Below are 15,197 nucleotides of genomic sequence, written 5' to 3'. Positions count from 1 at the left end.
CCGCCCAGTGGGGAATGGCTTTTCTTTCTCTGACACCCACACCAAGCGGCTTCCCTGCACGTGCGTCGTCACTCTTGGGGCCACTAGGTGTCTAAAGCCAGTTTCCATAACTTTTCTTGACTCTGGTAGCAGGAAATGAACATTGTTCCCATTTTACAGAAAAAGAGAGAGAGAAGACAATGGAGAAGAGGATCAGCGTTTGTCAAGCCAAGGAAAGCACACCTTGTTCAAATCCGAGCCAGAGTAGGATGCTAGCCGAAAGCGGTTCCAGTTTGCATTTGATGGCAAGTAACTCCTCAATGGCTGTTTGAATCTGTTTAAAAAAAAAAAATCCTCAAGAGTTTATACCATGGGCATGAAGACCCCCCCCCTCAGCTCCCCCACCTGTCATTATTTGAAGAAGGTTCCCACCTGATGGGCTGTGGCATTTGCAGGGATTGGCTGACTGGTGACATTGTCCCAAGTAAGGAAGAAGCTCCCTCTGCCAAACACAGTCAGCGTCTGTCAAGAATGACAGGAATAAATGATGTGTGCTAATTAAGCTGGAGAACCTTGGGACATATCTCCTCCACTGGCTATTTCCTTTTATTTATAATATCAGTTTTGTCTAAACTCACTATCATCTAGAAATATCTATGAGCCCAAGTGTGAGCACCGGACAAAAACGTTTATATGTCGATCTCCCTATTCATCCTTGTCCCCCCTTCTCTTTAGGGTGTGAGACTTCAATAGTGCCACTGAATGGCCCCCTTTCAGCCCTTCTCGCAAAGTGCCCTCTCCCAGGGTGGGTGGCCTGGTGGGCAGGAGCAGAGGTTTATTCAGTCTCTGCTTTGCTCCTAGCATATTCCCCGACAGGCACACTATACTTTAGTTACACAGTAAGATCAGTCATCTTACATCACTTGCTCTTTTCTACTTTGTTCTATGGTTACTTGTGTTCATGTTTTACTATTAGACTCTAAGCTTGAAAAGCAGAGTCCATATGGACTCATCTTTGTACACCAAGAAGCGAACAACTGAATGTACACTGATATTGTTCAACACAAATATGGGCGCCACTGAGAGACCCTTTACAAAGCAGATGGAGAAAACACCATGTGTGGGGAGATAGGACCTGGATCAGTAACAGCAATGGAATCACGTGTGTGCACACTCATGTGCATGCATACATGGGTGTGTTTGTTTGGAGGACTTTATCTCTACTCCCGGGAATAAGATTCTAAAAGAGAATTTACCTGGAACTTAAATTCCTAACACTAAGACCATGAGTAAAATTACCTTAATAATAAGACTTTGCATTTTTTTGAGATGTTTTCACAACTCTATTGGATAGATATCCTATCTCTTTGGCAGCAGAACTGTCATTACAACTCAAGTCCCTGGCTCCCAGCTGTTGATCCTTCCTCTAGGCAAGACGATGTTCCTTCCAGAGTTCAGTCCCAACCCCACAGGACAGAGAAGAGACACACACACCTGGATTTCTGGAAGTCTCTGGGCATGGATTCGGATTTGATGCTTCTCCCGGAGGTAAGTGCTGACCACATCAGGATTCAGCCAGGTATTGTGGATCTGGACGCCAATTCTCATCCCCCTGCTGGGGGCTCTCCCACAATGCTCTGCTTCCAGGTAGTACCTGGTGCCACCAACCAGCTCCAACTTGGGAGTCTTCCGTTGCCAGGTCCCTTCATGCCCATTCTGCTCCCAGGTGTCAAACCAGTCAGCAGTGCCCACCCTGATGGAGGCCACTTTCACCTGTGGCCCAAGAAGCATATCACAATCAACACCATGAAGCTTATGGGCATTTCCTTCTCAAACAGCAAGTGTCTGGACAGCTACTAACAGGGTCTTCCGAATGATCTGTTTTTCCAACAAGTTAGCTCAGTCGCCCTGGGGCCTGTGATTGTATATGCTTCTCCACTCCTCACTCTGTCTCTGTCTCTCTATTAAATTGTATTCAGATGAGGCTGGATGGGCCATGTTTAGAGCAGAAACAGCCAACCTGAAACCCTAGCTTTACATGATACTATGGATAAAATAGTACTAAACCATTTGAGAACCCTAGCACGACTTGACCACGTCAACATCTATGATGTTCCTCTAGCAGCCAGCAAAGCAATTTCATAGAAGCGTGTTAATAATTTGAGGGGGAACATGTGGTTCTTTGTCAATGGTGCTAGGGAATTTTGGCTTTTTGTTAAAAGCACTTTTTCTTATCCTTCAAAGCTGACCAGGACATTCCTAAATAAGGCTGGCTACATCTCTATCCAAAAACCAGAGGAAAATGCACAAGTTTTAGAATTAGACAGATATGAGTTTGAACTCTAACTATGCCTCTTATGATCCAAGTGGCCCTGGATTGGCCATATAATCCTTCTAAGCCTCAATTTCCTTATCTGGAAAATGGAGATAAATATACTTAGCTCACAGAGATGCTGTGAAGATCAGAGACAAGGTACATAAAAGATGTAGCTTAATGCCGGGCTTATAGTAAGTGCTCAATAAACATGCCAACACATTCAACCAAATTCTTTTTCAACAATTAAAATCATGTCAATTATATCTCAATTTTCAAAAAAATTAATAAAAAATAAACCCACCCACCCCCCGACAAAATGAAACATTAAAATCCCTGGTTGCTTAGTGGCATGTTACCACTATTAGTAGAAGATGAGAGCTTTGGTGTTTATTCTTATTTTTTTTCAGGAGTGAAGGACTGGGGACAAAAAAAGGAAAGTAAGAGGAAGGCGAATACCTTGGTCTTTGGGTCCGCTGACTGACTGAAGTACAGGGAGGCTTCGTTGTCAGCCTGGATCCAGAAAGTGTAATTATTTGTCTCTGGAGCCACAAAGAACCCACTGAGCCGTGCTCTGTAAAGGAGGGAAACACAGAGAACTGAGAGCAACAAACGCCCGAATCACTGACTCAACAAATGGGTGCCCTTGTACTTTGTTTTTCTTTTTTTTTTTAATTTTAAGATTTTATTTATTTATTTGTCTCAGAGAGAAAGAGCACAAGCAGGGAGAGCATCAGGTAGAAGGAGAGGGAGAAGCAGGCTTCCCGCTGAGCAGAGAGCCCGATGTGGGGCTCGATCCCAGGACGCTGGGATCATGACCTGAGCCGAAGGCAGACGCTTAACTAACTGAGCCACCCAGGCGACCCACTGTACTGTTTTCCTTTGTGGCAATGAGGAGGAAACACTTGACTCTTGTGTCACGTGAGTGGCCAGAGTACTCTGGAAACAGCTATTCCTGAGGCACCTGCTAGTCAATACCTCAACCCATCCCTTCACAATGGCTATGACTCCCTTGGCAGTCAACATGTCTTCAGGAAAGTTATAGCCACAGCACAGGGCTGTCTAGAGGCTTAGCTGAAAACATTTACTAACACTTAGTGCAGGGCCTGGCCCATTGTAGGAACTCAATTAATAGTAAATATTATTATTATTATCATTATTATTATTATTAGAAATAGAGATATCAGCAATCAGAATCTGTGCTGACATGTTCTGGAACCTTTATTCCTTGTCTCCTACTCCAACGTATCATACTTCCTTAGGTATGTTAGATCACCTCTCTGGCTCAAGTCAGCTATTAGCCACGCTACATGTGTGCATGTGCATAGCTGTGAGTGTATGTGGATAATCATAAATCAGCAAAGGTGCTTCCTGCCGAATAATCTTACTTGACTTGTGGACAACGTTTTGCAGTTCTTTATGAAGGGAGTAAAGTGATAGATTGAAATGGCCCCAAGTGATATTAAGAGAAGCTTCTGTTTTGTCCCCCTCATGGTAGACATTAACTTCACAGAAGCAGGTGTTTATGTGGGGTTTCCCAGACTGCTGTGGCTCTTTAAATATCATATTCCTATGGGTGAAGAAGGACGTGTGCCGTAATGTGGCAGAGGTGGACTTCTGGAGAAATCACAAGACTTGAAATCAGAAAAATTCAAAGCTTAGTTCTGCTACTTGAGATTTGTAACATTAGAAAAACATTAAAAAAACATTAGAAAAACACTTTACCCATTGGGAACTATGGTTCCTCATTGGCAAACTAAACCTATAAATACCTCCTCAGTTGTTGCTTCTCATGAACTCACTTGTCTTCAAAGGCCTGGAACATGGCAGTAAGTCAATACATACCAGTTGAACTGAATAAGAAGCTCAGGAGGCACACTGGATACGCTGAGGAAGGTGGGGGGGAGTGATTTGCTCTGAGCCTACCAGTTACCTCAATACCCACGGAGAGTCTTTTTCCAATTAAAAATATTATGGCCGGGGCGCCTGGGTGGCTCAGATGGTTAAGCGTCTGCCTTCGGCTCAGGTCATGATCTCAGGGTCCTGGGATCGAGTCCCGCATCGGGTTCCCTGCTCAGTGCAGAGCCTGCTTCTCCCTCTCCCTCTGCCGCTCCCTCTGCTTGTGCTCTTCTGTCTATCTCTCTGTCAAATAAATAAATAAAATCTTAAAAAAAAAAAAAAAATATTATGGCCCACAGAGAAAAGTCAATCAAATGTGTCAACAATTTCAAATTAAAAGACACATCTTACAACTTCAAAGAATGCAGGCAATTTTATGAAACACTTCAAAAATATGACCATATTTTTTAATGTTTAAGATCAATTCTAGTGACCTTAGTATTAGAGACAGCAAATGATTAAACTATCTCAATAAATACCAAGAATATTTTCTGAAAATCATTTTGAAAATAACTATTTTAAGGGTCTACCAATATAACAATTTATCAATAAATCAATAAATATTCCAATTTTTTAATTTAAAAATTTTAAATTTTAAAGAACTGAAGGACAGAGAGAATGGAAAGAGTTACTCTGGTTTGTGGCTCCTCCAAATGGCAATTAAAGAGACATTCTCTGCAGGTGGTACCATATAGCCAAAATGCCCTTTTGTATTTTGAGGTGGTCTGACTCTCTCCTTAACATTCCCCCACACACTGAATATAGCTGAAAGGTTTTCCTTTGAACATTATTGATGGTTCTCAAAAACTATGATAAAGATGTATCATAGGTGCCACAAGGGACTACAATGATTGCCACTTTAAAACTATACATTGGTGGTTAAATATCTAGTTAGTTAGGCTTCTGGGACAATAGAGACTACTCTTTTCTGTTCACAGATTTTCTTCCCTCCTTGGCTTCTTTGATGTCTGAAATTCCCTGAACAGGGAACAAAGTCTTTCATTCCACAATTGAGTTGAAATTTTAAATAGCCAAATCCTTGGAGGAAGTCACGGAATGGCTGGAATTCACATTCAGGGGTCATGACCAACCTCTTTGAGAAGAGGTTTGAAAGGAGAAGAGATCCATTACACAGTAAAGAATCCATCCCTCTGTATAGACACTGAGGGCACACAAAGGAAACAGTGTGTCTAAGCAATTCTCAACTTTTTATATATTTTTTTAATTTTTTTTTAAAGATTTTATTTATTTATTTGACAGAGAGAATGAGAGAGAGAGAGCACATGAGAGGGGGGAGGGTCAGAGGCAGAAGCAGGCTCCCTGCCGAGCAGGGAGCCCGATGCGGGACTCGATCCAGGGACTCCAGGATCATGACCTGAGCCGAAGGCAGTCGCTTAACCAACTGAGCCACCCAGGCGCCCTTTTTATATTTTTAAGACCACTTTAGAAAACTAGACATTTTGGCCATGTCCTTGAAGGGATCAAAAATACTCAGAACGACACTAATAGGAAAACCATAATTACATTGCTATAGAAAACAACGTTACAGAAAACACTGTTTTAGAAAACATCACTGTTATAGAAAACAACGTCTCTCAGAGCCCATAATAGCTTCCCCTGCTACGCACCAGCCATTGGGTTGACCTTTGACACTGGGTGCTTGATCAAAATGACCAAAAGTCATATTCTTGCTTCTTTCTTTGGCATCAGCCAGATGTTGGTTTCACATCTTAGCCACGTACCTACAGCAAGTTTTACCCTGCTCTCTACCAAGTCTTCTGGCTTATTCAGCTCAATGTTCCAATTAATAGTCATCTCCCAAAGCAGACTGTAAACTGACTTGTAGAAAATACAAATTTTACTTATTGATCAAAAGTTCATGTGCACCTCTAAAAGGCTTGTGTTGCACTAGCATGATGGACACTCGTTGAGAACAGTGGCCAAACTGTTGTTGAATTGGTGGCTGTTCGAATTTCTCCCCTGGAAATCTCATTGCTTATTGTCTCTTGGTCTCCCCTAGGCCAGTAAGGACACTTTTGATAGGAACTCCCACTTTTCCTACAGCATACCTGAAGGGCTGTCCTTCTTTTGACCAAAATCCAAATGGTGAACTGGCATTCGGGACAATCTGCCACTGGTACCCAGGGGTGGCTGCAGTGAGATCCAAGCCCTCGACAGCATCTCCAACTTCAAACAGAAGCCCTCGGTTGCCTGTAAGATATGCATACCTCATACATATCGGAGGACATTCGTCCCCAAATTGGGGAACTACTTTACTTCAGATAACAGAGTGATGGTGATCCAGATACTCTCTACAAAGATGAGTTCACCGAGACCCAGATGGAGTAGTCATGTGAGAGGTTCTACAGATAACACAAATGTTCTGGAAAGCAGAAATACTGTGTAGTGTAGGATTGAGCCTCTTGGGAAGAGATATTTGATAAGGAGCAGAAAGGGGAAATATTCTCAGAGGACCACAGAAGGGTAGGGAGTCCTTTTTAATGGGAGTGTCAAGGAAAGAGAAGCCAGTCATGGGGAGAACTGACCAAGCAAACAAATGCTATGATTGAGTAAAGGAGGACAACATAATCGTGCGCTTTGGCTTCTCTTATTCAGGAGTGAACTTCAGTATCTTCTTTTTTTTTTAAAGATTTTATTTATTTATTTGAGAGAGAGGGCGCACAAGCGTGAGGGGAGGGGGTGCAGAGGGAGAGGGAGAAGCAGGCTTCCCGCTGAACAGGGAGCCCCATGTGGGGCTCGATCCCAGGACCCTGGGATCATGACCTGAGCTGAAGGCAGACACTTAACCGACTGAGCCACCCAGATGCCCCCTCAGTATCTCTTAAGGTCTAGTTCAGCCTGGGAATTCTATTCCCTATAACCCTTTTTTCCCAGAAAATAGGCAATCCTTAAATTTTTCACATGTCATGGTCCCAATGTGTGGACTCACACATGGAACAAATTATGTGGCGTGCTGTCATTACATGATAACTTCAATGACACTGTACTGAGCAAACCCTGACACCAGAGGTACCTGTACGATCAGTATTGCATGACTGCCCCGCCCCCTTGGACTAAGGGTGCAGCTAGGGGATCATCCACTTGTGGATTCGGATCCCAGCTCTGCCACTTCCTACATGTGCAGCTTTGAGCAAACTGCTTAATGCTTTCATATTCTTTTTTTTTTTTTTTAAAGATTTTATTTATTATTTATTTGAGACAGAGAGAATGAGAGAGAGAGAGAGCACATGAGAGGGGGGAGGGTCAGAGGGAGAAGCAGGCTCCTTGCTGAGCAGGGAGCCTGATGCGGGACTCGATCCAGGGACTCCAGGATCATGACCTGAGCCGAAGGCAGTCGCTTAACCAACTGAGCCACCCAGGCGCCCATTGCTTTCATATTCTTGTGCATCAAAATGGGGACAACAATAAATAGAGATCATGCACCAAAGACTAAGGGAGATGGAGTTATATGTCAATTGTATCTCGATAGGGCTGGTGGGAAAATGAGTCAATTTGATAATTCTGGCAAAAAAAAAAAAAAAGTCTAAGGGAGCTTAAAATATATACACAAAGAGCATGAAATATAGTAAGTACTCAATAAAGGATCGCTGGGGTAATTATTATTATTTTAAACTACTACTGTTGTTCCTTGTGAAATCCAAAAAAAAAAAAGGAAATAGATAAGGAACAAGCAGAAAAATAAAAGCATATTTTAATATAGTACTTGGATTACTGGAGAACTATTTTAATGCCTTTCCTGTGCATGGAAAGATGTTCTGGGCACCCCTGGCCTCCCATCAGGAGAGACCAGCCACACCACCCCCACCATTTCCACTGTACCAACCAGTTGTTGCCAAACGCCCTCTGCTTTAGGAGCACCACTGCTTTACATAGTGATTTGGCCTCCTTTCATGGAAAAAGCTTCAAAAGGTCTCCATAAAGGACGCTAAGTCCCACAAACAGCTGCATTCAGGAAATTATCCTACCATTACCCAAGTAGCTAACGCAGGAACCACTTGAAGAGGGGACAGCTCTCTATTTCCTGGCAGGAAACACACATTTCTCTCTATCACCTGCTTCAGTAGTTTTGTTTGCTGGGAAGGGAGCTTTCCCTGACTAAAAATGGCAGATCTGGGACCTGGAGAATGCTCAAGCCAAAACTTTGCATGCATTATCACACCTGAATGGCCTTTCTTTAGAAAGGCTTCTCCCCCCACTGGGTTACTTTCCCTATAAGTGCAGAGCTTCTGGAGTTGAGGTCCCTGTCTGTAGTTGAACCATGAAGTCAGCCCCCGTGGGGCCAGTGAGGACTACAGATGCACAGACCGTGGTTCCAGGCTACGGAACCCACCAACCACCCTCAGTCCCTAACCACACCTGAGCTTCCAGAAAAGTGCTCCAGTGCTGCGCTCTTCATCTGCAGAGAAGAACATGTGGAACCTGTCCCCTTGCCTGCCCCACTTCTGCCCAGTTCAGGCATAAACTTCAGGCAATGGCACAACACATCCTTACTTTTCAAAGAAGCAGGCAGCCACCCAGAGGGAAGAAGAAATGGCATTTGAATGCGCCCCACTGCCCCCCACTCCCTGGCCTTGCTTGCTGCTGTCATTCAGAGCATGCTCTGGTCTTCTTAGACAATGGGCTCCCAACAGACCCACGGTGTGGAGGGAGGCAGCTTAGGGGGTTTCCACCAGTAGCTACAACAATGTCTTGACTGAAGTTATGCTTTCTACGTCAGGTCTCCCCTGAACCCCAGTGGCCGTTGGTCTGGTTGGGGCTAGAAGGACAGTGTCACAAAACGTCAGAACAAAGCTAAGGGCCTCTCTGAAAGGAAAGCCCTGACAGTGGTATCTCAGGCCCAGAGCTCACTGAGCTAACCAAACAGCTGAGGCAGCAAACACTCATTTCTTCTTCCCCGTCCCTCGTGGTTGTAACCGGAGTTCATTGAACAGTCGTGGTGATGACTTCCTTACCTGCCTGAGGGGCAGTGAGCCTTGCACCTTTTCCTGGAGCCCTGGTGGTGCACTGAATCTTCCTGGGAGACACGTGTCTAATATCACATGGAATACCTGAGGAGAATTTTTTAAATAAGATAAATGGATAAAGAAAGAGAGAAAGAGAGAGAGGTCTATAGATGTAATGGCAGGACAACACAACCACACTGAAGTTGACAGGCTCCTATTCTAAGGCAATGAACTGGATGTGGGTCACATAGCAAACGTTGTCCCCCCAAATGAAGGGGGCCAGAAAAGGGAGAGCGCAGGGCAACAGGACATAGGGCAGCTTATAGTAATCAGAGAGAAAGCCAGGCAAAGCAAAGCCATTCACTGAGAAGGCGCCCAACAATTCAGCTGAGCGTGGGAGGATAAGCGTGGGGTGAGATGGTGAGGACTTTTTCCCTCATCCTTGGCATCACAAACTGGAGGAGCCTCCCACCTGGCAGAACAGAAGGTTCTAGAAAAGTCCCACAAAAGGATTAGCCAAGAGAGCATTCCAGAAGAATCTGCATAGCAAATGCCTGTCTACTCCAGCTTATATAGAGGGCTAAGCAAGGAGGGTGGAAAGAGATGTTGCCTTTCAGTAGGAGTAGACCTTTGTGAAGAGGCAGCTGTATTTCCCCTTCTCTTCATTCCCAGGATGAGGAAGGACCCCTGAGGGAATTGCCCGTGAATTATGTGTGTCCGCAGAACACCCTGTTCCTGCAGGACTGCAATCCCACCTGGTCTCAACCAAACAAGTCAAATATCTTAGGACAGGATGGCATGAGTTGCAAGAGGCAAAAATTGCTTCCCCCACTCTCACCATGCTGTAAGATATACATAATCTCCTGCAGCATTTAAAACTATGAACTATTTTCAGCCATTTCAACTTAGTTACCTGCTATGGTAACCTGGGCAGGATTGTCGAAGAAGTCTCCTGTAATTGTGAGTTCTGTTCTTCCCCCAAGGCTCCCAGTTTCTGGAAACACCGATAGTATTTCTGCAAAAGAAAAAAAAAAAAGTAAACTTCCAAATATAGACCAGAATGTGACCCAAATAATAATATAATAATAGAAGGAAAGCTGTCAATAATGTATTCCTTACTTGAACTTTTCTAAGAGGAGCAACGGTTGGAAATTTTTCTAGTAATAGTCATTTAAAACACATATAAGGACTCATCTATATGAATAATACATATAGGATCGATATTTGAAAATGACTGAATGCAGTCACTCACACTATTAGCAGAAATCCCTACATACCATGATGCTTTCTTAGTTAGGCAATCTGTCACCAGAACTCAAGTACTCAATGTATAAGTCACAGAATAGTAAGTTATACATTATAGAGGAATCAACTTTGGAAGCACCAAGCAAGGCTTCATTCACCTTTATGAGCCTGCAGTTTGCACTAAGCAAAAGAACGCATCCCACCATCGTCTTCAGGAGCCTTGCCCTCCTCCCCATCCTGCATGCTCCTCCCCCTGTGTGCACTCACCACCTCAAACCTTCCATGCTGTCTTCCATGTGTTCTTCCATACTGTCTCCTGACTGCTTCAAAACCCCACTGTCATATGCCACATAGCCCCCAGAATGTAAGATTTTCTGGTCCTTTCTCTTCCTATGATCCAACTTTTACCATTCTAAGTTCTATTCCCTCCAGGGGAAAGAGGAGTTGTGTTCTTCAATAAACTGAAGATACAAAGAAGCTAATCGTGAATGGTCTGGAATCTATCACGGCATTTCTTACATAATGCTCTTGCCCATGAAACAGTATAATTATGACATCCTGGGCTAGTGGTTAGAGAGAGCACATGAAAATGCACAGGGGAGGTTTAGGAGTGCAGCGAGGGTCTGGTGGAGTAGAAAGAAATTTCTAGAAATGACTCCTGAGCCAAATCTTAAAGCATGAATTAGAACCGGCCAAGTGAAGGAGAGAGAGAGAAGGGAAAGGGTGTTTAAATAAAGCAAGTGATAGTCTGAGTGTGGAGAGAGGTTGCATTTCAAGTCCATGTCAGTGTCGCTGGAATATAGAGGGAAAGACGGAGCAGGAGAAGCAGATGAGAAGACCAGAGCCTGGTACGTGGTACCATTTCCTGTAGAGGGCGGCCAGCAGGGGAGAGGCATCAGGTGTGTGTTTGGTGTAGGGCGTGGTGGTGGCGATGCAGAGCGAGGACCATTCAGGGGACAGATGGCAGATCGGGGCCCCTGGGAACCATTTTGGCAGGCCAGGCATGAGATGATGGGGTTCTGAATTGAGGCAGTGGTTGTAGAGATAGAGTGGATACATCATCTTTAAGAGATCGATGGGAGGTCTAATTGCAATAAGTAATCTAAAACCGTATCAAGAAATCAATGGGAGGTAAAACCAACAGAAACTGGTAACTGAATGGATTAGAGATGAGAAAATGGAGGAAAATTGTAGATGAATCCCAAGACTCTTGCTCATCTCCCTTTTTTGACAGCTTTTGGAGTTAGGACAGACACCATTTTGTCCAGCTTGTATATATTTAATTACAGCTCAGAAAAGCTAAACGACTTAACCAAACTCAACGAGTAATTGAATGGCAGTCCTCGGGGAGCTCTGCCGAGAGCTCTCTGTCATTGTCCACATCCCGTCTCCCATAACCCCTCCTGTGCTTTGAGAAAGTTCTGGCCTGAGAGGCCTCATCCCAAGAAGACATTGGTGCTGGAAATACGAAATAGCTGTGTGATTGGAGATACCTGTCAGCCTGTGTGGCATTCAGGGTTCAATTGTGTTAGGCACACTCACAAGGAAGCTTGGGGTCAGGTGGCCAGGAAAGTGTACTTCCCATTGTATATTGCCTATGTGCATAAGATTTCAAATCGGATCTGCATTTTCTAGCATTGGGACCCTTGGTTTCTTTGCCTTTCTGGGTCTGTGTCTTCATCTGTAAAATGAGACTAGCACTGTCCGTCTCATAGCTGAATTAAATAAATATTGAGATCACATGTAAAACACTCAGCAATCCCCAGCCATGCTTCTCTCGGCCCTCACTATCACCTTCCCCTCGGGTGCTTCTTCAAATGGACTCCCAAAGAGACTAGTTACACGGGTTAAAGAAAATAAAGGCAAGGGTCAAAATTCAGGTTTTTACACAATTAGACTATCTATTCACTAGAGAGTGAATGACATTTGCCCCATGACCTACAAAATTTCTTGCACTTTTGGCAAAGGTAGATCCTGCTGCCCCTGGAATGTGTTCCTCCCTCACAGACGTGTCTGCAGTGGTTTTATGATCATCGTCAAGACTCAAATCTACGCACTCTTCTTTAGTGATCAATTTCCTACTACAGAATTGGGTTCACAATTTCATGCAAGCTTCCAATTTTCAGTATTCATTTTTTAGCACGGAGGTTTACCCATCAGATAGCAACACCATAGTTGAGCATGAATATCAGCAAGTCATAAATTGTTGGATGAATGCTCAGAAGTGGTATTAAAGTAACTGGAAGACACACTTTTGTACTTTTCAGGGCCACCTCTTTACTGTTATTTCTCAGAACATAGACTAAGGATGACCTCCTTTCATTCAGTTTATATCCACAAACTTTGTATAGAAGCCTATGATCGAGCCTCTTTTAATACAGTAATGAGGGGCACCTGGATGGCTCAGTCGTTAAGCGTCTGCCTTCGGCTCAGGTCATGATCCCAGGGTCCTGGGATCGAGCCCCGCATCAGGCTCCCTGCTCAGCGGGGAGCCTGCTTCTCCCTCTCCCACTCCCCCTGCTTGTGTTCCCTCTCTCGCTATGTCTCTCTCTGTCAAATAAATAAATAAAATCTTAAAAAAAAAAAAAATACAGTAATGAAAGCTGACACTCACATAAGCAACTTCTTCTCAAAACCCAAGGGTCACCCATCATTATGGCGGGGACGGCTTCAGGTGCTCATGGTTATAGAGAAATGGTACCAGGAGAACGGGAAGGAGGATCCAACATTGAGTGAGGTGTGAGGGAAGGAGCGAGGAGTTCAGGGACAAGGACAATAGTACCTGAGTATGTCTGGTACAGGAAAAGGTCCAGTTTAGCACTGACCAGCCATGCATTCTTGTGTACCATGGACCTTCCAAGACAAAGTTTTGTTTTAGATGAAAAAAGCATTTAAGATTGCATTTCTTAAATCGGCTGCCTAAAATGAGGATTGGGAGCCAACTTCCCCTGATCTTTAGAACAGTTTGGATACCTTTGATGAGTAGAGAACGATACCAATGGGGCAACATGTGTTTTGTGATTTAGAAAGTTTTTGATAATAATAGCTACTTCACAGAGCGTAACAAGTGTTAGGGAAAGATGAACATGAAAGGGCCTGGTAAGGAGCTGGCCTATAGTAGATACTCCAAGGATTTTGGTGTTATTCCTTCCTAAATTGGAAAGAAAGAGAGAGAGACCCTCCATACGTGGGGCTGTGAGCTTTAGGTGACATGTCACTATCACCACGAAGGGATGAATGTCAGCTAGAGAGTATGCTTGTAAGGAAAACCCCTGACAAATTATATGGTGTCAGAACATTAGGTAAGGCATGCAGAAACCATTCAGAATCATAATCCACTCTCCAAAACTCTGAAATTTGGATCCTTTCCATCTTGAAGAAGGCATTTCCTGGAATGGCACAATGCATTTCCTGGAACAATGTACTGTTTTAAATTGACAGCATTATGAGATTACTTAAGACCTAATTCCCACAATTTTGTGCCACCATCACATTGAAACATTTACATTACCTCAAGATGAGTGTGTAGGACACAATTTTATTCACCTAAGTAAAAGAAATCAAGTAGGTGCAGGGGGGTTCATTATGCTATTCTGTCCCTGTATGTCTGGAATTTTCCATTATAAAAGATTCAAAAATATAAGAAAGACAAGAAGGAGATCAATAACATAAGGTGACGATAAATTTGCTTGCTTCCAGTTACTTACTTTCCTTTGTTAAATACTGAGAAACTAACATTCTGGGAGCCTGTAACAAAAAGAAAACAGACATTAACACAGGAGTCTGCCTGTATCACCGGGACCAGGCCATTGCTACCATAAACCCTAGGACTCCAGATATCACCAAGTTACCACCCAAACCTGTAATTTCTTTAACAGTGCCCAAAATAAACACCTCTGAGACTCAGCACCATTACTGTTGACTTCCATCAATAAAAGGATAAATGCGGTAACACACAGCAGGTAAGAGCCCAGGCTTACAGTTACACTAAACATGATAAGTCCATAACCAGCTGCACTGGTTACTAGCTGCAATTTTCTCACCTATTAAGTGAAAATAATTCCACCAACCTCACCAATCCACTCACTGTGATGATTAAATTAGTTTCTATTTAAGCCATTTCATGTAGCTTTTTAAGCAGTTCTCAATACATGGTAGTTACTATTCTCATCCTTGTGAGAACCAATTCTTGAACAGTATTTTTCTGATACAGAAAAAGAAACAGATAAGACGTTCAACTTATGTTACTTCTTGAACAGACCGATGTAGTTGCCTTCCACACGGCACTGCAGAGTTCCAAGACCGTGGTCTTCCTGAAGAGGATAACTAGAGCAAGAACCAAAACCTGAGGTGAGAATTACCAACTCAGTTCAGAAGTTCTGACTCTTTAGCCAGGAAAGTAAAAACAAATAAAATAAAACCAATTAGTCAGTGAAAATTGGCAGATACTGAAGGCGTAATGAACTCATTGGAGCAAATATGTAGAATAGCACTAACTAGAGTTCTCATCAGTGCATATGCTATAGCCAAACACAGTGTGAGACAAAATTTAACTTGCTCTTAACCTCTTTTCAGACCTTTCCATTCTTTCCAAAACCTTTACAACAAGGACAGCAAACTCTTATCAAGAAAAAAAAAACCTACTAAGTGTGAACCCCCCTACGAACTGGGATAAGATATTTATAAATGGCATATCTGATAAAGGGTTAGTATCCAAAATCTATAAAGAAGTTATCAAACTCAACATCCAAAAAAACAAATAATCCAGTTAAGAAATGGGCAGAAGACATGAATAG

At 43.3% G+C, this 15,197-nt stretch overlaps 1 protein-coding gene across 1 annotated transcript in view; it reads right to left on the bottom strand.

Annotated features, from left to right (window-relative positions):
• PKHD1 (PKHD1 ciliary IPT domain containing fibrocystin/polyductin) overlaps positions 1–15,197 on the bottom strand; it is a 451,815-nt gene that overhangs the window by 419,577 nt on the left and 17,041 nt on the right. The window contains exons 8-17 of the mRNA XM_021691934.1: positions 14,663–14,727; positions 14,109–14,148; positions 13,184–13,254; positions 10,070–10,171; positions 9,166–9,261; positions 6,262–6,403; positions 2,753–2,867; positions 1,474–1,752; positions 412–501; positions 223–313 (exon numbers count right to left, since the gene is read on the bottom strand). Of these exons, the coding sequence (XP_021547609.1) occupies positions 223–313; positions 412–501; positions 1,474–1,752; positions 2,753–2,867; positions 6,262–6,403; positions 9,166–9,261; positions 10,070–10,171; positions 13,184–13,254; positions 14,109–14,148; positions 14,663–14,727 (1,091 nt within the window). The remainder of the gene's footprint in view (positions 1–222; positions 314–411; positions 502–1,473; positions 1,753–2,752; positions 2,868–6,261; positions 6,404–9,165; positions 9,262–10,069; positions 10,172–13,183; positions 13,255–14,108; positions 14,149–14,662; positions 14,728–15,197) is intronic.

The sequence above is a fragment of the Neomonachus schauinslandi genome, chromosome 8, assembly GCF_002201575.2.
Source record: "Neomonachus schauinslandi chromosome 8, ASM220157v2, whole genome shotgun sequence".
NCBI lineage: Eukaryota > Metazoa > Chordata > Mammalia > Carnivora > Phocidae > Neomonachus > Neomonachus schauinslandi.
Note: the sequence above shows the minus strand (reverse complement) of the source record. Positions and strands in the feature narration are given on the sequence as shown.